General features: G+C 38.5%; 3 protein-coding genes across 5 annotated transcripts in view; 2 read left to right on the top strand and 1 right to left on the bottom strand.

Annotated features, from left to right (window-relative positions):
* Positions 1–25: 25 nt before the first annotated feature.
* Positions 26–1775, top strand: LOC132203766 (mitochondrial chaperone BCS1). Its single transcript, XM_059631773.1, has 6 exons — positions 26–323; positions 401–567; positions 638–972; positions 1020–1253; positions 1314–1431; positions 1486–1775. Exons 1-6 carry the CDS (start codon positions 168–170, stop codon positions 1742–1744), a joined length of 1269 nt encoding a protein of 422 aa, XP_059487756.1. The 5' UTR covers positions 26–167; the 3' UTR covers positions 1745–1775.
* On the bottom strand, positions 1772–5290 carry LOC132203764 (glutamate--cysteine ligase). The gene is made up of 12 exons (XM_059631771.1): positions 5105–5290; positions 4776–5052; positions 4610–4719; positions 4374–4559; positions 4150–4322; positions 3881–4098; positions 3628–3830; positions 3405–3576; positions 3127–3324; positions 2898–3071; positions 2670–2851; positions 1772–2617 (listed from the first exon to the last, which is right to left on the bottom strand). The coding sequence occupies exons 2-12, from the start codon at positions 4923–4925 to the stop codon at positions 2455–2457; spliced, it is 1929 nt and encodes a 642-aa protein (XP_059487754.1). The 5' UTR covers positions 4926–5052; positions 5105–5290; the 3' UTR covers positions 1772–2454.
* Positions 5291–13281: 7991 nt separating this feature from the next.
* Positions 13282–23170, top strand: part of LOC132203051 (acetylcholinesterase-like) — a 30577-nt gene continuing 20688 nt past the window's right edge. For 2 of the 3 annotated variants that reach the window (XM_059630495.1, XM_059630493.1), the window contains exon 1: positions 13282–13434. The gene's annotated coding sequence lies outside the window, so the exon portion shown is untranslated. The remainder of the gene's footprint in view (positions 13435–23170) is intronic. The other variant, XM_059630494.1, reaches the window with a different exon arrangement.

Genomic DNA, 23170 nt, shown 5'->3' with positions numbered 1-23170 from the left:
GCGCTGGTTGCATAATCACTTCACCATAACCATAACATGTGCGTTCCAGCTGTTTTCCTCGAAGCGAGAATTTGGTTCGGTTCTCGCTTGATCAAAGTTATAAAAGTGAATCCTCACTGAGAGATGAACATTTTTATACATTGGAATCGTAAATTCGAACCTTAAACATGCCTATTAGTGAAATAATCTCTGGGTTGTCGGATAACCCATATTTTGGCGCCGGCTTTGGACTTTTTGGTCTTGGTGCTGGCGCTGCACTTTTGCGAAGAGCAGCACAGGGTGCCTCCCTTCTTTTTAGGAGACACTACATGATTACCTTAGAGGTAGCTATAAAATAATAATTAAGAACAACAATACAAAGCCTTAAGTAATTATTATATAATTCAAAAATTTCTCCCAGGTACCGTGCAAAGATAAAAGTTACCAGTGGTTATTGCAATGGATCACGCACAAAGGAGCAAGAAAAACTCAGCATCTAAGCGTGGAAACAAGTTTCGAGCAGAAAGAAAGTGGTCACGTGAAAACCAAATATGATTTTATTCCTAGCATTGGCCAGCATCTCTTCAGGTAATTTATTGTTACATAATAAAATTTTATTATGGAAATAAAAAAATTCAAATTATGTTTAAAATTTAAGATATAAAGGTACCTGGATTGGAGTGGAGAGAACAAGAGAGCAGCAAACTTTGGATTTGAGCATGGGAGTTCCTTGGGAGACGGTCACCTTGACTATGATAGGAAGAAACAGGAATATCTTCTTCGGAATTCTTGAAGAGGCTCGTCAAATGGCTTTGCAGGAGCACGAAGGCAAAATAATTATGTACACAGCGATGGGAGCTGACTGGAGACAGTTTGGACACCCTAGGAGAAAGCGACCTATCAGGTCTGTTGTATTAGACGAAGGAGTCGCTGAACGAATTGAAAAAGACGTCAAAGAGTTTATCAACAATCCCGGATGGTATATTGACAGAGGTTTGTTTGATATTGGTGGAAAGGGCTCTGCTAAAATTTATGTTCAGGGATTCCTTATCGCCGAGGATATCTTCTGCATGGCCCACCTGGTTGCGGAAAATCATCCTACATTTCTGCCTTGGCTGGAGAGTTGGAAATGGCAGTTTGCGTTATGAATCTGAGCGAGCGAGGGCTTAGCGACGATAGACTTGCTCATTTGCTCGCAGTTGCTCCTGTGCAAAGTATTTTATTGTTGGAAGATGTGGATGCTGCATTTGGCAGCAGAGAAGAGAGAGAACAGAGTAACAAAAAATAAAATCATTTTTAATGCTTTTATCTAAGCCTAACAATATTTTCCATAGCAAAAGCTGCTTACGAAGGCTTGAATCGTATAACGTTCAGTGGATTGCTGAATTGCCTGGATGGCGTTGCATCTGCAGAGGCGAGGATATTATTCATGACTACCAATTATTTAGAAAGGTGGGAGAGTCCATGTCGAAAAGATTTTTGTTTTATTGGATATTTTTTTTACAGACTGGATCCTGCCCTAATTCGACCAGGGCGTGTAGATGTAAAGGAGTATGTTGGCTACTGCTCAGAAACCCAAGTTCAAAAAATGTTTTTGAACTTCTATCCTGGTGAAAAAATGGACACTGCTTGTAAATTTGCGCAGGAAGTTGCAGCTAAATGTAAGCCGGTTAGCCCAGCGATGCTTCAAGGCTATTTTATGTTTTACAAGAATAGTCCTATTGATGTTATAGCCAATATTGAAAAAATTTGGACTATGGTGTAACAGAAAATAGAAATAAAATAATACAAGTAGAAAATTATGATGTGCATATTTTTATTACTTGAAACATATACAAATTGCAATCCACTGAAATTTATTGGATTATATTTCTAGTAAGTAAATGAGGGGCTCATTATCATTTTTGTTAGATGAAAAAACTAATGAGCTCGTCATGAACGCCCTTTCAAGTACTTGTTTTCTACATATATTTCAAATGGTCCAATAAGTGTTCACTAACAGGGCAGACCTGCACATCAAACATAAATAAATTTATTTCATCGCAGCATAATTGAGTGCAAAAAAAATTATTTTAAAGTCTAGTGCAGAAATGCAACATAATATGCTTGTAAAATGGTTTCTATAGACCAAGATAATTGCTCATTCCAAAATTGGAATGTCCTAGTAACTAATGCATAAAATAGTTTTTACCAAAAACTGAACAGTAAAGTAAGCACTTCCCCAACAACTTGCAAAAACAAGAAAAATAATTTTCTTAAAATTACCAAAATATGGCAAATAGAGAATATAGAACACTTTTGTGTTGCACACAAATCAAGTGATATACATATCAAAAATCACAATATCTCATAGCACCAATTCTAAAATGTGTTGCACAACCTCCATATAAATTAAGCTACTAACGCTTAGCTTGTGCTAAATATAATCAATGAATCAAAGCACCACTTCAATTTAATACCGCAGGAGTCTATCTATCAGCATCTCTCAGCCTCTACCAGAGTATTAGGTACTTGATCGCTGGTTTTGGTGATGATGTTCGGCCCCAACAACTCTGGACACGGTCTTTCTCCAGCTTGAATCTCTTGCATGTTTTTCAGTAAATCATAGTTGATTATGTCAGAGACCACCGAATCTTGTCTGAAATTAAATGTTGATCAGATGTGTAGAGGTAAGAAGTTAAAAAAATTACTTGTATTCTGGATGGCTGACAACTTGATTGCGAATCCAACTTGCAGTTGTCATCAGTTCTCCTGCAGCTCGTCTTTGAATGAGTTTCAAATACTGCTGTATAGTGCAGTGAGAATCAGCATCAACGTCCATACTAGACAAGTAGCTATGGACAAGAGGAATCAGGCCCGGAAAAACTCCCTCCTACAATTAGTTATTAAAAAAATATTTTCCTCTTATAATAATATACTTTTCCATTAATAATTTCATCCAAAGTCATCAATGTGTACTCCTCTGCAGGAGAGCAGCTGGTAGGTGATTGGCAGCAGCTTGGAGACTCTCCTGTAGTGACATCTTTGCGGAACCAAAACTTTTGGTTTCTTGCAGCATCTCTTTTCTGAGCATTTTGCATGTTCTCGTCAACCTGAGACGTGCATGTTGTGTAAATAAACACGCAAAAATGAATCAAGTTGTCTCACCTTGCTGATAGGAATGAGCAGATTGAGTTGGTAAGATAAAATCGTCCTTGTCAGCAAGACAACAAAGCAAACAATTGCGGCATTTTCGAAGTCGGTCAGCTGCGCCTCACAAGGTCGGAATTCCACCCTCCAGCCAATAGGGGAGTAGGGTGGGGGCGGCTTAAATCGCATAGTCTGCCAGTTGGTACTCTGAATGTTCTGTAGCAATTTTGGAATAAATTGAGTTGGAAAACACAAAATATCATGACAAAAATTAATTGTTTATCTTTGAAAATTACCTCAAAGTGATCAGTGTCTCGTTCATCATCCTGGTGCACTTTCTCGCTGAATAGAGAGACTGAATCTCTAATGAATAAATGGGCAATGTGTTGGGCCAAGAGGTGGTCAATGCCAGCATCAATCAACTGCTTATAAGCTACTTCGTCCATCACCAATGGCATGTCATTGTACCTGGATTAAGCATTAAATAAAAATTATCTCTACAAATCTTGATCAACCAACTTTTCTCCGTCGGGTGAGAGATAAGAGTCAATTGAGTCGTAGCGCGACTTTGCAATTCTCCTGACGCCCGATTCTTCTGGAATGGGTTCCAAGCCTCTTTCTTGTCTTGTTCTGCAGTCGACCGATCCTGAAATGACGTTCCACCGACAGTCAACATCCGTCAACATTCCTCGATGAACAGGAGAAGCTGCCGTCAGGGCCAACTAAAATTGAAGATTGAAGAACACATTGAAGAAAAATAAAATTTTCTCACCATGATTGGACACAAAGGGGTTAGCTGGTCGTACAGCGTCCTAGCCTCTTTAATGTTGCAGGCCTGGAAAGTAACCTGAAGACAGCAGCAGCCCATCCCAAATGCCATTGCGTCCATGTAAATATGATCTGGTAGAGCAGCCTTTTGTGAGGAGCCATCATCTCCTAGCTTTGACAAGTCCTCGACATACGGACTAGGAGTGTTTTTGTCCTTGAAAACTAAATAAAATAAAAAATTAAAAACAAATTTATCAACCTAAGTTATTTTACTGGGTAGATTTATGGCAACTTTTTCTCCTCGTCTCTCGCGAATGTTTCTGGTCAAGGTCTTAAAGCGGGGATGCCCTGGAAATATTGCTTCGTCTGGGATGAACAGGGACCTACTGGCGCCTTCAGTAGTTGTTGGCTTGTAGAAGGGATAAGTAAAACCAGGACAACCAAGTCTACAGAAGAAATTGAGAATTTTTAAGTTTTTAAATTTTCACAATAATAACCTTGGGAAACTGGTCAGGGACATGAGAGCCTCTCCGGGCTGCAGCAGGGCAGCAGCCTCTTCTCGTCTATACCTCATATTGGCCTCCACAACGTTAAAATGGGCCAGAAGGCCTCCGTACGGCTTGCCGGGTGTTCCTTCAACCATGTAGGCACCATACTCGGGTCTCCACAGCGACCTCACAGTGCTGAAATAAAACAATAAAACAAGCCCCTCAAAATAAAAATTCACACATACTCAGGATTAGCTAATTCTTTTTCACGAAGCGTGTTCAAAATTTCCTCAGCCCGCAAACTCACGTGGGTCGTTTTCTTTTCGTGGTCGAATTTGACCAAAATGTACTCAACCTGGAAATTCACAGACCTGATTATCGCGTCTCATATTATTTGTTACAATGACACACCTCATCGCCCCACTTGAGGACATCACCCTGTCTGTCCTGGACCCTCTTGTAGAGGTTGATGAACTGGCTGATTCCGTGTTGTCGAACGTGGTCGGCCAGGGCCTTGGTCTCGGGCCATGAAAGGGGACTTCCTTCGGTCAGAAGCCCCATGGTGATTTTCTGGACTGCCGAGTTAACTAGTGTGGGCCGAAGGCTCGACGAAAAGAATGAGATGCACGGACGAGGCGAGAAACCTGTTTTTGGGTTGGGTGAGCAGCAGTCGAGCCCAACGTCGAGCCTTTGCGCTTGATTTATTAATCACAGTAACCGAAGCAGCGACGGCGACTTACGCAAGATTTCTCCTCTTCTCACTGCCCGCCGAGATAAAAAGCCACCGAACGTATTATCATTCGGCGTTAATTTCTCGGCATGACGTAAGCGGACACCGCAAGGCAAGGCAATGCTTCGCCGCTTTTTGTTGTGTTATGTAATGGGAACAGAACTTTTTTATTTGATATTTTCCTGCACAGCTGACGGTGTCCACTGCTCACACACTGCTGCCAACATTCGACTATACTCACAAGTGAGCCGGTGAGCGCATCCCTTACGTTTCCGCGAGGGTGGGAAAAAATCGTCCAATGTCCTGTTATAATATTGCATAATGTACATTTTGTTCAGCTTGCTTGATGATATTTTTTTTCAAAGGTTATTGAAAATAATAAAAATTTATTTAAAAATGAAAAAAGTTATAAAATAAGCATCATATAAAGTTTCAAATAATTTTTATTGAATACAATTTAAGTAAGAAAGTTCAATTACTTCCGATGATTACATATTACATCTAACATTTTATGTGCGTAAGCGTAACAAAAAATAGGCGCTGCAATGCTATAGCAATCAAGTAATTACATAAATTGAAGAGTGCAATTAAAAGAAAATTATCTCAAATTTTTATAATTTAAACTTGAAGTTATACCGGCCAGTTATTACTTATTATTATCACTTCTACTCAATGCCGTTCCTCACAGCACATTTTACTATTAATGCGCATATGCGCAAAAATTCTTATCTGTTTTTAATTAAATATTTTTAGCCGGCCTGATTAAAAACACAATTTGAATATAATTAAACAAATAAGTTCTCACTCTAGAGTAGAAATATAGTAGCTTATTTTCATTATGATTGAAATGGTGAAAATAAATTTATGTGGTGTATGAAAATAAAATATAATTTATTAATAAATAAAATCAATAAGTAAAAATTTAATAAAAAGACATGAATTAAATTAAATAGTTTAATTTTTATGATTTGTTTTTATGATTTTGTATTAAATTATTCAAATTGTTATATTATCACATTAAATTCTATCACATTTTATTAAACAATAATGACTTTTAATGAGTTCAATTATTTTATTCTGTAGGAATTTTAATATCTTCAATTGTTCTAAAAAGATAAAAAACTATTTCTAAAATATATAATAAGTCTGTGCGAATTGCAAGGGGGTCACACTGAAAAACATGTATACCTGCCGCATAAATGAGGGTAAAAAACCGGCAGAAAAGAAAAGTAGTATGGAACACACACCCTTTTTTGGTGATCGGAAGGTGTGTGAGTTTGCATAGAGGGATGGTGATCTTTCACACGCGATGCATCAGAGAGAGGTCACGCGCTCTCTCTTGCCCGTCGCTCTTTCTCTCTGCTGCAATGCCGCCGACCAATCGATATCTGCTTTCTTCGTTATTAATATTATACTCTGTGTGCATGTGAGTGTGTGTATGTGAGCCACTTTGCGCGCTCCATCCCTCGCCGCTTTTTTCCACCTTTTGCTATTTTAAGCAACTTTTTTGTAGCGCAAAACACATTTGAAATTTGAAAAAAGAGAAGAACGGGTTTACAAGCACATGGTTGCTAAAACGCCTGAAAGGATTAGAGGAGAGTTGTTCCATCAGCAGTACCTTTTTTAAGTGAAGTAATTAAGTACAATTAAATCTCTTCATTTGGATGGTTAACAAAGCATAGCATAGCATTTTTTAAATTTTTTCTTATCGAAAATTATCTCTGATAAATTTCTAAGAAAATCAATTATATGATTAAAAGAGGTCATGTGTGATATAAACAATTCCTTTTGTCTGGTCTCTGTACAAGGAACAAAATTTACCAAAATTTGAACCAAAATTTTAAATACTTGTTTCAGATTTATAAAACTAATATATTATTTTTTAAATTTCCAGAATCCAGATTTCCAGAGCACAAAATAACATTATTGACATTTTTGTACTGCTGCACAGCTGCAACATTTACATATTCACGCGCATATTCATAAATTTATCTGTTTTCTGACAAATTTTTCAATTTTTACTGCCATAAATTTTGGCTTTCACATTTAATGTGACAGAGGGTGCAATGCAAAACTGGATGTTACAGAAAAACGATCTTGTCTCAAGGAGAGCGCGCGCATTATTTTCCATAACCGCTTCTGCGTAAAAAAAAAGTATAAGCGAGTGGCAGATTTTGCTCATCCGCTCGTTTTTTCTTTCTCCCCAGACTGCGTAGCAGCAGCAGCAGGAAAATTGAATCAGAAAATCCTTTTTCGCTGCCGCTGCGCGCAATATTTTGTAAATTAGAGGCAGGCAAACGGCTTCTGCATGCTCGCCGAATTTTCATGAGGCACTCGCGGAAACTTTGCCAGTTTCAAATTGCGCAGTTCAAATTGCGATTGTTTTGCAACTCGCAGAAAATCGATTTAGAAACAGATATATTTTACAAATTATGTTTATCTGATGGTGATTTTTTTAACCCTCGGTGTGAAAAAATCTGATTCATAAAATTTCTGCATTGGTGTCAAAAACTATAAATTTATTTCTGTTTTATATCCAACATTAATTAGATGGGTTTTGGTCGAAGACCGAGTTGCTACAACTCGGCACGTTAGTGGAATTTGATTTGGTGCCAAATTAGGGTGGTGATGCAAAAATAATAGGGTGCGGCTACACATTTGCGAGTTACTTGGGGCGCAAGTGGCAAAATAAAAAAGGTCCTCTTGCTCCAAACCAGCAGTCTCTCTGGCCGCGTGCGCTCAACGTGCGAATGCTTTTAAGTAATTTCCTCCGTCTCTCTTATATTATACGCCACGGCGAAAGTGAGTGCAGGGTGAAAAATTCGCTCCAGCAGCTGATTTTTGTCGTACGTATGCTACCAGCCGCGCACGAGAACCTTATACATTTGGCGGCGCACGACAGGAAAGGAGGTGACGACGAGAGACTTTGCTTTTGCCATTGCTCACGCACGCCCAGAATGGAAATTAATCGCGTCTAATTCATCAAAATCACTCCTCGCTGGTGGCACCTGGAAAAGCTGCCGCCAAAAAAGAGACGCTTTTCCACTTTCCACCCAGTGTGACCTTTAGCGCTGCAGAAAATTGAAAAGATCAAGGGTTGGAAGTTTTTTAGTTGATAATGAACTTTGTAAAAAATATTATAAAAGATATGCGCAATTTGAAAGAAATATAAGGAGAAAATATGATCTTAGAATTATAGAATATAAATTTATTGGCTTAAAATTTGGGAGCATAATTTTATTTAATTAATGTAAAAAAAATCAACTTAATTTTTTTAGTAAGTTCCATTTACGATCAGAAAACATAATTTCGAATAGTTAAGAAAATTGAAATAAGTTGAATTCTTTTAGTCGCAATACTTGCAAATTATCAAAGCAATTGTTTTGATCTATAATAAAAATTAATAAATGTAACTAAATTCTTAATTTTAGGTTCTATTTTTCACCCAACTAGTGGCAAATATAATTCATTAAATGTAATTGAATGCGTAACTAACGCATCAATTGAAATTTTGATATTTCTGTTTCAATATTTTTTTTATTAATAATTTATCTAATTAATTAGCTGAAAAATATTGTTTTAAAACAATTGGAAAATATTTAAGTTTTAAGAGTGATAGTAGTGATACTTTTTTAGGTGAAATCTGATGTCAGCTTAACAATAATTAAGCGCTTCTTTTTTTTATTTTTTTTTTTTGAGAGAAAATTTTTTATCGCTTTTTAATGATTTAGGAACTTTTATATTTCTGTGCCCTGAGTGAGTAAGAGTTGAAAGGGTTAATGAGTCCATTTCAAGTCGGACGCTTTTTTTCGGGGCGATCCAATCTTCAATGAGGCCTTTGTTGCGAGAGCAAAGAGCGTAATGGAAGAGCAAAGCAACGCGGGGGGCACTGCGAGCAGGGGTGGGCGGCAGTAAATCGGGCGGCTCCTTTATCAGCACCTGCACTGTTGCTATCCACTCTTGTTTTTTGCCGTCGGAACACCGTGTTTTGGCGCAAGACACACAAATTAACCGCCATAAAATAAGAGGCAGCAGAGCAGCTTTTATTATTATTAGGCGGCGTGTGCGCGGGGTGTGTTTTTATGGGCGCGCTTATTAGGAAATGCCTCTGCTCCACCAATTCCAGGAGAAACAAACGCACACTAACATACCTTTAATTGGATCGATACAAGCAAAAAAAGGAGCACGTTCGGCCAGAGAGGTCTCTCACTTTTTTTCTGCCGGCGGCCCGCTCTCTTTCTGCCCGCTTTGTTCGACCCCCCGTTTGATTAATTGATTTGTACATAGCAGCAGCGAGAGAAGGAAGAGCGGCACCGTTTTTTTTTTTTGCTCGCCAGATACGCGACATGAGATCTCGGTGCACGTGCATTAGTTTAATTGAAAGCCGCCGCCTGCTTCGGCTGAGCGTGTATTTTGGTTGTAATGAGCCTCGCAGGCAAAGGAGTCTTACCAGCCAATTACTCCTGTAAATTAAACGGCTAATTAGGTGAGGAAATCGATTAAGTTTATTATAATTAATTAGCATGATTTCAGCTCCTTCGCCATGGCTGCTGGAAACTTGAAAAGTAATCACTTTGAATGGCGTAAATATTCTTCTTTTCCCCTTAAAATTAAAGACTAGCTTCAGCTGATTTTTGCTTTTGTGATTGATTTTCAATTATTTTTTACTTTTAGCGAGAACACGTGTTAAAAATTTGATCAAATCAGAATTTTTAGTCGTCTTTTTCGCATCTCGTAATGATGTTATGAAACCTAATATGCATATTTGGTTACGAAAAATAAGCATAATGGAATCATTTTGAAACATTGTTAACAGTAAACAAGCTCGGGCGTTGCGCAATTTATGCATCGGATTTCAGACAAGGTGGACGAAATCGGATCTCTTTTCATCGCGAAAAATTTCATTCACGTCACAACATCTGCCGTAAAAATAAAGCGCGGCGCAAAAATATAGCAGAAAAAAGGTCTTCCAAGTTAGGGACTTAAATGAGATTTGCGCTGCAGCGTGTGCCATCACATCATCCCTCGCAGTCAGATTCGCCTCTCTTTACTCACCCTTTGTTGCACAATACACACACACATATGCCAAATTTACGACGTCCCGGCAGTCTGCCTGACTAGCGTTATTTTCCTCGGTGCTGCTTGTCAAGCCGGCGAAAAATGGCGCGCGGGGCATTATTGGCTGCGATGCTCCGCTCGTTGCTCCCTCGTATATACTGCAGTATTTTCTCAAGGCCGGGTGGATATTTTAAATGTATGTATACTCGCATCCCTCGCTCGCACAAACACACGGAGCATTTTTGCAGGAGAGGAATTCGATTATGCCACATAAATATTCCAGTATCACACGAGCGGAATTTATTATGGGAAAAAGAAAGGGGTAATATCGTGCACAAGTTGGCGCAAACACAGGCTGTAACTTTCAGAGATGTCCGATACTTGGCGAAGAAATGCAATATGGGTGAGCCTTGAGAGACAAGACATATTTATAAATATAAAAACAATGAATATTTTATGTTGGATTCCAGCCAAAGCGATTATATTATTACGTAATGAACTTGTAAATTAGAATAACAACTTTCAAAGCTGGAAAAGTTAAATGCATTAAGTAACCGCATCCTTACTAGAAGTACATTGCAAATCTAATTAAAACTTTTTCCTTTTGCTTGAATTATTGAACACTGACTTGATGCGGCCGGTGCCACTTTGCCAATTTAAATGCAACTCACGCTGCAGCTGACCCGAGTTGCCACCAACGGAGCCCAAGTAAACAGAGAGATTGACCCTGTATTGTACTCTATTGCGAGTCGACACAACAAAACCACCTACGTGTGTTTATGCAACCCGCTTCTTCTTCATGCCACACCTGATGCATAACCTCGTACATATTAGCCAACGACTTGAACGTGCTGGGCTTATAGGAGACGAGCCTTCACCTTTCTTTGCTGTATCTTCGGGGTGTAAATTTCTAGGATCAATTTAAATTTATTTGTTTAATTTGACAGAAGAACCTAGTTGCAAATTAAGTTTATTGGTATGTACCACAACGCAATCTCTGCCTAACAAGATACAAATATTCTAAATTATCATAAAATTGAAAATGAAAACTACACACAAAATTTGAGTTAGAAAAAATGCACATACATTTTCTAGAAAAACTTTTACAAAAAATGAATGCATGTAAAATTTACACATTTTCTACAGAAAATAAAATTGAAATCTACATTTTATTTCTTTATAAAAGAAACTTATTTTAATCAACACTGAAAATAAAGAACCTAGTTTAACAATTAAATTTGTTTTAAATTATCATTCACAACATAGCGACAAAATAAGGGATTTATACTACATTATTGAAAATGTCAACTTTTATTTAAATTGTGGGGGGTCAGGACAAGACAAATAATTGTCTTATCGGCCTGTGCCATTATGGGTAATTTTTATTTTTATTGTAACTTTATTATCATCATTCTCTTGTACGCTGATAGATCTTAATATTCAAAAGACTACTGGCACGGTACTTTGTTACTTTACAAAATCACTTCGCAATATTTTCCAGTTAAAATTTTTTTTACAAAGCGATTAATTTTCATCCCTTGGGTGCGTTTATCCGCAATTGTGTTGGAACATTGTGTCCCTTTGGAGCGAGCAATGAAAACAATTGTGCCCAAAGTGGGCCACGCACTACTCAGGGACTCGGTGACCCAGGAGTGAGTTTAATTTGTCTCGCGCGCGCTCCTTGGTCTAGACAAATTCGCCGGAGCGGGTGGATGGGCGAGCTGGTGAGTTACTTTGGCCTGAATCGTGCTGCGCTCCAGCCGCCGGCAACTCTCTCTCTCTCTTTCTCGCACAAACGCAATTTGTACGTACGTTCGTTTGTACATGGGCTTACTTAGTTACTCGCACCCACTCGCACACATAAAATATTTTATTAATGCAATTCGTCTGGCAGCAGGAGTGAGCAAGGCGTACGGCATCCATGCGCACGTTTTTGCCTCTTTTTACTATACGGTTTCTCGCGCGCGCATAGTAAGCCCACACGCTTTTTGCCGATATTCTAATTATCAACCCTGACGCGAAGATTATACACGCGTTTTTGCGGCTCAAAACGTTTCAGCTATTCTACGCGTAACAGCTTCAAGCTTTTTTCTAGGTGAATGAATAATTAAAGGTGAGGTCTAAAGTTGGATAGTTAAGCACAAACATTGAAGTTATGGTTTTTACATTAAAAAATGTGACATCAATAACTATTTGAGGATTCAAATAAAAGATTCAAATGAGGGCTGAAGTAGCATTAATTGTTACTTAACTTTTTTTTACTAAAATTTTAGAGAGTCCCACAAAACACCGTTTGTTTTTCATTGTAAAGAAGAAAAAATTGAATAGTAACACTCGAGGTGGATTTCATGAAAAATTGAAACCGGGCAAACCTCGTTGCAAAGAAAAAAGAAGAAAAAAGCAGTGAAATGAATAAATTATTTTGTACATTTTTTTACAAGAAAATAATGTGACAATTATAAAAATTGAGTAATCTTATAATTATTAAAACATTTCAATTGGTAGGCCAGAATGATGAATTTGCAGACAGAGACAGATCCAGAGTCAGATTAGCTACCTTCATAAAGTGATCATAATGATCTTGGATGGCTATACGTTTTAATATCCCAGATTAACAAAAAAACAAACAAACAATAATATAGATGTTATAGTTTTTTTTTCTTCCAATTTTTAAGCATTTTTCTGTACTAAATGACGTTTGTAATAGATAACACCTTGTCCGAGATAAAGACCTATGACGAAGATAACCTTGTGATTTATGGTCATTTAAAAATATATCAGAAATTTTAAGTAAACAAATTTTAATTAATTAAAGGCAAATTCATGGTGATCAGTCAATTAAATTATCGTAAATTATCAAAGAAAATAAATTTTCAGCAAGCACAATGTAAATAAAAAGGAGCAAATTACTCGTCCACATTTGGTTAAAATAAAACGGGCTTTGAGGTCTTTGATTTTCGATTGGGAGCGATCAAAGCGTATCGCAAGCAGTCTGCAGTTGTTGGTGCACCGAGGAGGGTGCGAGCCGGGGGGCGGCGGAGGCAGCGCCGGTCGAGGGGGCGGCGGCGGCGGCGGATGCAGTCTGCCACGGCGCAGACTCAGCACCAAGCACCGAGATGAGAGTGGAGCAGGCAAGCAGCAGCCGACTCGCACCGACCGTCCGCCTCACTCTTCAACCGAGTGGCGTTCGCCTCACTGCAGCACCCAGTCACCAATCTACACTCATAATTGCAGCACATCCTCTGCACTCCGCCGGACCCAGCAGCAGTGATTCATCTTTCGGTGAGTCGATGTTCCAGGCCGAAGCGGCCCTTAAGCGCGCCGGTCCCCGAAAAGGCCGCGCGCTCGCCCCCGACCGCCCCCTCGGAGGAAATGGTGCAGTGCGTTCTCCCAGCGCACCTTGCCCACTCGGCCGATTGTCTTCTTTTCTTCCCGTCCGGTGAAATTGCTCGCGATCGACCCGCTTCGTTAATAACGTGAAAAGTCCTAACACGGTTTTGATCAGCATAAAATTAAATAAATAATATAATTTGCTCTTACAACAAGGAAAAATTATGCGAGCTATCAAATTTCTAATCTTGCCCCTATTTTTATTAAATTTAAATTTACGACATTATAACTGGGCTTCAGCTTAAATGAAATTTAAATTGTTACAGCTAAAAGTTAACACTCGGGCTGGCTCTTATGCAAAATTGAAGCCCGGCTTAACCTTGATGAAAAATGAAAAAGAAAAAAATAATAATAACGACTGTTGAGTGACTCCAACAACGACTCACTCTCAGTTGCTAAATCAATTTCTACAATTATTGTAGTTTAAAACTCTCCAATATTTATTATTTTTTCCCATTAATTCTACTCATATTTAGACAAGCTAGGTTTTTAAAAACCAGCAGACTGGAGGTCAATTGTCCTTTATTTTTTTCAACAAGGTTTATCCCGGTTTCTATATTTAATTGAAATATTGTTGAGATCTTTTAAAAATCTGCATTTTTCTTTATTATTTTATCCCAAACCATTTGGTTAGTGTGAAGTGTTTTTCAGACGTGTCGCATCCACAGTTGACATTTTTCTGCACCGCGATAAAATTTTAGCGCTGGCTCGTTTGAAGAGAGCCAAGTGTGGTCATCATTGATTGACCCCAAGCTGAGAGAGAGAGAGAGAGGCAGCCACAGTTGAAATGCTACCCAGCAGCGCGAGTGTTGCGGTGCAAAACGGCCGGAATGTATGTCACACGTACAAAAGAGAGTTATTGCAGCGAAATTAACGAGGTGTGCAAATTGTGCGGCGCGCAACTTTTCTGACTCGCCGCCGAGAATACATATGCTCCCCTTTCAGCACTTTTGCCTGGATCACCGTGCAAAGAAAAAAAGAAACTGTATTGAAGATTTATCGACAGGTCTAAGTCGGGTAATTGATGGATTGCTTGGCGGCAGCTGTTGAAATGCCGGGCGATAAATTTTACTTTTCTTGACCCGGGTTGTTCTGAAATGGTATATAATATATTTTGAAATTTAATTACAAAAAAGCAGGAGTATATATATAGAAAAAGAGACAAAAGCGAGAGGCTGCAAAGCCAACGCAAACTTCTCACGCTGAAAGCAATGATTAAAGACAATACCGCGCACGCATACACAAATGGAACTTTGACACAAATGCGTGTACAAGCGAGAGAAGCCACTTTCCGCGGAACAAAGTATGCATTTGCGCTTGAGTTTCAAGTCAAACAGAAAGCAGCGGGTATATAAATGTTTGCAACATCACAGCTCTCACTCGGAAACACAACCGTCCGCTTTTCTCTCTCGCCCGTTCGCTGGGTGGTAGTTGCGGCGTGGACCACTTTATGGATGGGGCTCCTCTCTTTTTTGCTCTCTCTCTCTCTCTCTCTCTCGCGCGAGAGCGTGTGTGTCAACAATGATGATGAGTTATTGTTTATACAAAACTTTTTACCCGAAACAACAACAGCGCCACCGTCGTTAAGTTAATATTGTCTCTGCCTCGTTGGTTGCCGCTCTCTCTGGCTCATCAAAAATGTATCGCAGGCAGGTGGCTTCAGCGCCCCGTAATGAATTGTTCACGATGATGGATTCATCGGCGTCGCCGACCTGCCCCCGGTTCGAGTTAATTTCCACTCTGGCTTTTTGCGCAATCGATGCGCCCCTTTGCGGTATTACAAATGCACGTCTTTATAAAGTTCAAATAAGCCAAAACGTATCAAATAATGCGGGCTTGCGTGAACGGAAAGCATTGTTCTCGGATTCAATCGGGTCGAGTGAGAGAGGGAACGGCAACTTTTTACTCGGAAAACTCTTGGAAAATGGCCTATCAGCGTTTTCCAAGTGTTTCAGCCAAAATAACTTTCTCATGCTGCTTGTTTTGGAATGGTTTTTGAGCGGCACGGTATCATCCACTTTTATCTATTAGTATTCAAAAGCACTTTTGCTTTCTTGAATCATCTCTTTTCATTCTTACATACAATCTCCGAATTTCCAGCACTCGGCGGGGTTCGGCCGCCGCCATTCTGATCCCCGTGAAAGTGCGCAGGTTGATGCAATTGGGAAGCGAGAGAAAAGAAGGGGTTGAGAAAGAAAGATTGCGAGGTGGAAGAAACAAACGAGAGTTGTGCAAGGAGGAATAGGTCGCGCGCGCGATGCGCCCGGAGATGGGGCAAGTTGTGTTGGGCTGGCTGCCGCGCGCGCCGTGCTGCTGTATTGTAATATAATGTAGAGTAAAGGCGCACACAAGATCGATACTTTAGTTTGGCCTCTAAACACTCACCATCCAGCAGTTTACTACGCCGGCTACTATACGCCAGCACACGCAGCAGCGTGTGCGTCGGCCGCCCGTGTTTTGGCCGCGCCGCCTCTGTGGTGGTGGAACCGCCTCTCGCTGCCCAATTTCGGCAACTCACCCTTAACCTTACCGATGTGAATCTGTCTCGACTTGAGAACCATATAGTTTTTTTCTTAAGGGGGAACCATTTCTTTGACCTTAAATAACACTAAAGTAAAATTATATATAATTTATTTTTTAAGGTTCAATTTTCATTGCAAAATATAAATTTTTGTGTTGTAGAGATATAACTGGATATAACTAAGAAATTGTTCGAATTTGATAATATCTTTTTACAGATTTAAAACTTATTTCAATAAAATTGCAACAATTGTGGACAAATTTTTTAAGCACGGCATGTTAAATTTATTGGTTCCCTTTTAGATTTTAGTATATATAATTTTTTTAATAATAATAATTGTGTACCGCTTATATTTAATTATTCATTATTTTAATAAAGTTGATATATATTCATATTTATTGACCCTTCTGGGTACAACACCATCATAAGATCTATGATCTATGAAATACAAAATCGTGGTTACAAAAAGTGTAAATTAATTTATTTGATTAATATAAAATAATCCTATATTTTTGAAAATATATTCAATAATTAATCATTGTTTAAATTTTTTATAATTATTTAAAAATCAAAGGAATATTTTGGTGTTCAAACCAAACCCATCTTAAAAACATGAATTTAATCAACAAAATGAAAAGTATTTCTATCTTAATCCATTTTTTTTGCACCCTTGAAACCCATCGTAAGCCGGTTTGGCAGAATAAGGGCTCGCCGGAGCCAGGGGCTGTCGCCATAGTTATACGCCTGTGTAGGCACAAAGCCGCAACACCACCGGCCTAATATAATTATTTCATACGCTGCTGCAGAGCCCAGCATCTCTCTCTGGCTCGTGTTCCAACCAGCAACTCTGTTATGCACGTAGCCTCACACAATTTGATTTTGCCCTTGCCCCGCCTGCCTGCCTGTTGTTGCGATGCTTTGTTGCTGCCAATTATACCGCCCATTGGGCCCGCTGCAAAACAGGCCCTGATGCGAAATTTGCACGCCCTAAATTTCTATCGCGACTGTAAATATGTCCCCCGGTAGCAAAATGAAGATGTTAAACCCGTTACTTTATCAAACACACCCGTCCACCGAAATGAGGAAAGGAAATTTCCTTGCAGAAAATATGGCCGCTCTGTTACAATGAACACGATTATTTTATGTTGCTCTTTATCCAAGTCTCAAAATGTGAATTTCATTATGCGCCGCACACCCTTCTACTTATAACTCCAGCTTACAATGAAGTCGTCGACGAATAATCTCTACAGCTTATAAAATTTTAATTAAAACTTTTGAATATATGCAATTTTTCAGCATTTTTATTGATCTCATTTCCAGTAAAACCAATCTTTCGTCATTGTTCTACGAATAATGCACCACGTGTTCTTTCTTTTTGTTGCCTCTGTGACATCGAGAGTATATGTTCCAATGTTCTAGATAACTCTCCGAGCTATACATGAATATGCCCCGCTCAAGTTCATTCTCGAGTGCATTATATCCTGTGGAAGAAGAATGGAAATTAATCGTGTCACCGCTGGCAGTTACTTTTTGTCCGCGGTGTTTTTAATTAAAAGCACAAACCGTGACAACGGCTTTTGCGAAATTCCCTTTTCTGCATCACGCGCATTTTCTCGCTGAGAAAGCTTGAATTTGCACGCCCTCTGCACCGGGCTCGTCTTTCCATACTTTTGTATCAAAGCACAAACCAGTCGGTTGCCAACCGAGTTTATCATTTAATTGAGTTAAGCGGCTCAAGGGCAAGCAGATAGCAGATGGAAGGTTAAGCATTGTTACTAGCTTTAAAATTGCACTGAACAAGTCACCCCACGTCTTTTAAAACCAAAAAGCGATGTTTAAGAAGTTGCTACACAATAATATATAATGTGTACTTGAAGGCTCAATGCGGTGGATGGGGTCTTTTTGCTCTTGGAAGTTTTAGCAAAAATCTTGCTAGTGCATGGTGGTGCCGTTTTGTCCAAGAATTCCCTTTTTTCTCAAATAAATTTTTTTTAACAAATAAATGTAAACAATGTGATATTATTTGGAAAAATAAACAGCTATAATAAAAAGTGCAGTTTAACAAGCGATTCACCATTTTAAAAGGGGGCCAAATTAAAAAATTGCATACAGTACTAAACAAACAAGGAGACAATTGGCTTTGGATTTTAAATTTTTCAAAAGCAGTTGACACGCCATTATTATTGATTAAATCAATTGCACTATTAGATTGTGAGACGAGGAACCTCTTTGCTCATTTTTTATTTAGAAATTTTTTTTAAAAGTACTAAATTCTAGTCTTATTAACCTATGTTTTAATTTACTTAAAAAAACTGTCTAATATTTATTTTTGATGAAAAATTTTTAATTAAAAACTGACAGAATTTTGGAATTTAGCAAAAGCATTTTGAATAGGGCAGCTAGCTCAGCACAACGTTGAGGCTCGCAAAATATATCAAGTGCGGATGCAATAAATCTAGCACTTCTAAATTAGTTTTCGATTTTGCATGCGCCTGGGATTAGACAGCAGCGGCGCAAACAGAGCGAGATGGAAAATTGAGTTGGGCCGCTCTCGCTGCAGCATTTTTATGAATTTATATATGTGTGTCGCATGAGATGAGCTGCCATAAATTTGGTGCGGGTGGGGAGCACCATTTAAACTCATCATGCCCAGATGTAATGGCTGAATAAAGTGCAGGGGAGCCGCGAGCACCAACGTTGTTACAAATTAACACGCACAGGGAACATTGAGATGGCCGGGATATTTTATTATTATTATTATACCAGGACGACGACGCAGCCGAGCGGAAAAATAGCCGTTTAGGAAGCTGGCGCTTCTGGTCGCGATTAATCACAAACCCGCGAGGTGTGGCTTGCTTTCCAAGAACGTTCCTTTAAAAGGACTGGTTATGAGAAGGACAAACGCAAAAGATATTTCTGAATAATCAGAAGAAATTATATTTTTTGATATTTTAATGTAATACTGATGTAAAGAAGGATTTCCTAAAGTAAGTAATGTATTAATAATTCAATAAGAAAGCCAACTTTTAAAATTTTATTGAAATAATTTCTGTGCAAATAATAAAATTTATTTTATAGAGTATGTCGATATTTATATGTAACTAGTTTTTTTTTACAGCATCATCAACATGAACCATAATTTAAATTTTGCTTTTGTAATATTTTATTTCTTAATATTTAAGATATATATTTTACATTGTTTCGCAAGTGCCAACAAATTATTATAAGCCAAAAACAATTTTAAAATATCGACGAAATTTTTAGTGAAAAAAAAAACTCGTGGCCACATTTTGATTGAGATCAAAAAATGTCATGTTGTATTGATTCAAGAAACGTCAAATTGAAAGTTTCCAGATGTAACGGAAGGGAGTCTTTTGGCAGAATGTTCGGTTCAAATTTCACGCCGAACAGCGTATGCAAATTATTTCCCTTGGGTGGCACAATATTTGCCCATAAATCAGTGAAGGGCTCTTGTGCGAGTTTGCTGCTGGAGTGGCGAATTTTGAGAAAGTTTGCTCCGCCAGAGGATTAATCGCGGGCGAACGAAAACTGCAAGCTTAGCGTGCACCAGGCAGTCGCGATCCAGCAGAGAGATACGCTCGTCGATGCACACGTCTCTCTTGCTCTCTCTCATCGGCCTATTGATATTCCATTACACGCCGCGTCGGTTTCAGTTGGACCCCTCTGTCTAGCGGGCCCTTCGTCCTCTTTCTCTCTCTCTCTCTCTCTCTCTCTCAGTCGGCGCCGCAGCCATAAATCTAGAGCGGCGTCCTTCGGAATGCAGTTAGTCGTCGATGGAGGACGACAGATAACGAGATGTTGCATCTTGTAAAAGTTTGGAGGGGCGAATGTGCACAAACGAGTTGTACAAATGATGCATCTTCCTGTCGCTCGAAGATTGATTTTCTCCAAGTTCTTTCTGTATCTTTCTCTCTTGGCTATTCACGTCTGACCCTATGGTGATTAAGTACTGGAAGATTTTATTTGGTCCTTACTTAGCCCTAGCCAAACCCTATTTAACAATAATTCATGAAGTGCTGCTGACAAAAGAAGCGATCGGACAAACGCGCACACACGGTCATAAAATCTCATTAAGTCGTTAGGAAGCCAAGTTCTAAACTCGCGTTTTCTTTTTGAACGCGGCGGCATTCAGAAAATTGGCACTGTTGAGCCCGACGAATGTAGAAAGCAGTATACACATATATTTGTATCTCTATTCATTCATCTTGTTTTATTGAGTAATTGAAACGTCCTCGCTCCTCGGCGCTCCAATTGTAAAGAAAGCAGGCGTTGTGTGAATGCTCTCAGCAAATATGGCCATTGATGCGACATCACTATATAGCAGATGCTTCTCTCTCTCTCTCGCGGCTCACCACTCCAACGCCGTGGTGCACAGGACGTGAATGTAACCTTTTCCAACACAAGGAACGTTTCCTTTGCACACGTATTTGCAGCGGAGTTGCCTTGGGCTGTGGAAAAACTTTCACACTGCGCTGCATGAACCGAGTTTAGCAATGGAGGACTCTGCCCCGCGGATTAATTAAAGTAGTAGATTGAAACAGTATTAAGGGAAAAGCCAGAGCATATAATTTTCACTCAGTACAAAATGAAGACCTTTTTCTTTTTCTCTGGAATCTAACAAATAGCATAAGTAAACAGTTTTGAGAGTATAATATAAATTAAAGATATAAATATATACAATTCTTTATATTTAATTTTCGCTCATGATAAAGAGATTATCATTTACAATTTTAATTTAAAAAAATAATTTAAAGCTTATTCTTATATATAATATTTTTTATTACAATGAGAATTTAATTGAAAATTTATTTATCATAAAAGAATAAATCCTGGCATATATCCTCTGTTTTGTACTTTAAAACTTATTTTGTTAGCATACCTTTTTACTTAAATTGCGACGCATTTTAAAAATGTTTCAAAACAAATAATGTTAATTTGTTTTTACTGTCATAAAAAACTAATTTATTTTTGTATAATTGTAAGAAATATTTTTATCATCATTACATTATACTGTATCAATACTATAAACCTCCCCAAGCCTAAAAAGCAAATTGTGACCTGGTGAAGATCGGATTATTTTCTCCTGCAGAACATTCACAATGAATAACAGACATCGCCGCCTCTCCGTGTTCTATTTCCTGCCGGATCAACCCTTTTGTTAAAAAATGCTCAATTTCCCATAAAAATCTTCGCAGGCAGTCGTTTCCTGAGATTATATTTTCAATATCCGATTATTGGAAAATTGCTCGATGGACCGAAAATACCAGCCGAAGCAGCAGCTAAATGGAAATTGCCGTTTCCTTTTTTATGTTCCCGCGCGCTCTCTGCTATTATCTTTTCCATGCAGCGCGCGCGAGTACATCTAAAAAGCAGCCATAAAACTTTATTACCGGCCGGAAAATTTTAATTTTGTTGCGGCCTGCGAGGCTCTACACAATAAAAAATATAGTTGATACGCGAGGAGCGTGTATATTAAATTTAGTGCCAAGACGATTCGTGTAAAAGTTGATGTAAAGCGAAAGGACAAGTCGACGCGGAATTCGCAAGCAAAATTATTGTTTGAACAACAAAGGGACCTTTGTAAGCAAAGAAAAATTTGCATTCACAGTCACGCGAACGATAAAAAAAATGGCAATTAATCTTTCAACAAGGCGAGCGAATTGATTTAATTAGCCTGTCGAGAGGGCGCATAAGCAAACTTTTCTCTGCAAGGCCAGCTTTTTTTACTTTTTGCACTGTGGGCATGTTGTTGTTGTTGTTGACTTGGAGGAGATGACGACGATGATGGAGTCTTTAATTAGTGGATTTTAAGTGCCCAACTCTCTATCATCATCAGTCGAGTGGATAAAAAGGAGGAGAGCCGAGCCGAGTCAAAAGCCAAATGAAAGGGATGAGCCGCTGCTCGTGGCTATGCAACCGCCGCCGCCCCTTTTCTTGTTCGCGCAAACTTGACAACTTGGGCGCTCGCTTTTTCGGCCCGTGCGGAAAATCAATGACAGACACCTGCAAACCGCTTCCGAGACTAATCAAAGCGAGACGCACCTGCCATTTGCACTTTTCCTCCGCTCTCGCCCTTCGCCACTCCTCTCGTTGCCTCTTATCCACTCGCACACGTGCCTTGTCGACGGTTTCACTGCATACATAAAAGCGTATCCTAAAAGTATAAATTTACATACTTGGATTATCCCACTTTCAATTTGAATTCAAGCTTAACTTTGCTTTCAATTAATTTCAAATAAATATACATTTAGACATAATTTTGATGGAAGTAAATTTTTTCTGGCTCCTAGGAATAAATATTGTAGACAATGGGATCTTTTTGATCTTGAAAGTTTTAGCAAAGTTTTTGCAAGTGGTGGTGCCGTTTTATCAAACAATTATTTTTTTTTAAATTGTTCTCAACAATTGAATGTAAAAAATATATTTCTAACAATGTGCACAAATAAACAACAATAATAATTTGAATCTTATGCGATTTGTTTTGCAACTTTTGTTCCCTTGGATTTGGACCTTCATTTTTGACAAAGATGCTCAATAATGTGATAAACGGGAGAAGAAAATGAAACATATTGAAATATTTTGGGAATCCAATTTGCTTCAAATCGGTGCTTTTTAAAGTTTAAAATTGCTGGAATCAATATTAAGTTGCTTTATCTAAATATTCTGTAAATCTAAATCCCTTAGATTATTTTTTTCCCTTTTAACTCTTTTTCTGCTCTTAACAGTTTAAAAAAAGTGGTAATTGGATTAGTTATAATTATTTTAATTAAAGTCCTCTAATTTTCTCTTAACTAGATTTGAGGGACTAGTTTTGCTTAAATTTTATAAGCTTGGAGTGTACAATTAAGTTCATTCAGCAATAATATTATTGAATTTCATTGGAATGGAGTGTAAATTAGACGAAATCTAGTCACAGAAGAAACTTTTCACAAGCGTTCAAATATAAAATTTGGTCTGCAAGAAAATAAAATGAAAAATGCGCGAAGTCCAGTTTTAGTGAATGCGCTTTACTGCGAAGCGAAGCGATCTCTCTGCCGGCAGCCACTCACGTAATGGAGCAGTTAGACGGTATTGAGTAATGAGTCT

Source organism: Neocloeon triangulifer, unplaced genomic scaffold (assembly GCF_031216515.1).
Source record: "Neocloeon triangulifer isolate White Clay Creek 2 clone unplaced genomic scaffold, ASM3121651v1 ptg000017l, whole genome shotgun sequence".
NCBI classification, from domain to species: domain Eukaryota; kingdom Metazoa; phylum Arthropoda; class Insecta; order Ephemeroptera; family Baetidae; genus Neocloeon; species Neocloeon triangulifer.
This window is presented reverse-complemented; position numbering and strand designations above follow the sequence as displayed.

Excerpts from the sequence above, each read along its gene's own strand:
- LOC132203766 (XM_059631773.1), top strand. The coding sequence starts at position 168 with ATGCCTATTAGTGAAATAATCTCTGGGTTGTCGGATAACCCATATTTT. Across the intron at positions 568-637 it reads ATTGGCCAGCATCTCTTCAG|ATATAAAGGTACCTGGATTG; the intron begins GTAATTTATTGT and ends TTAAAATTTAAG. Across the intron at positions 1,432-1,485 it reads ACTACCAATTATTTAGAAAG|ACTGGATCCTGCCCTAATTC; the intron begins GTGGGAGAGTCC and ends TTTTTTTTACAG.
- LOC132203764 (XM_059631771.1), bottom strand. The coding sequence starts at position 4,925 with ATGGGGCTTCTGACCGAAGGAAGTCCCCTTTCATGGCCCGAGACCAAG. Across the intron at positions 4,560-4,609 it reads AAAGAATTAGCTAATCCTGA|CACTGTGAGGTCGCTGTGGA; the intron begins GTATGTGTGAAT and ends GTTTTATTTCAG. Across the intron at positions 3,325-3,404 it reads GAGACACTGATCACTTTGAG|AACATTCAGAGTACCAACTG; the intron begins GTAATTTTCAAA and ends AAATTGCTACAG.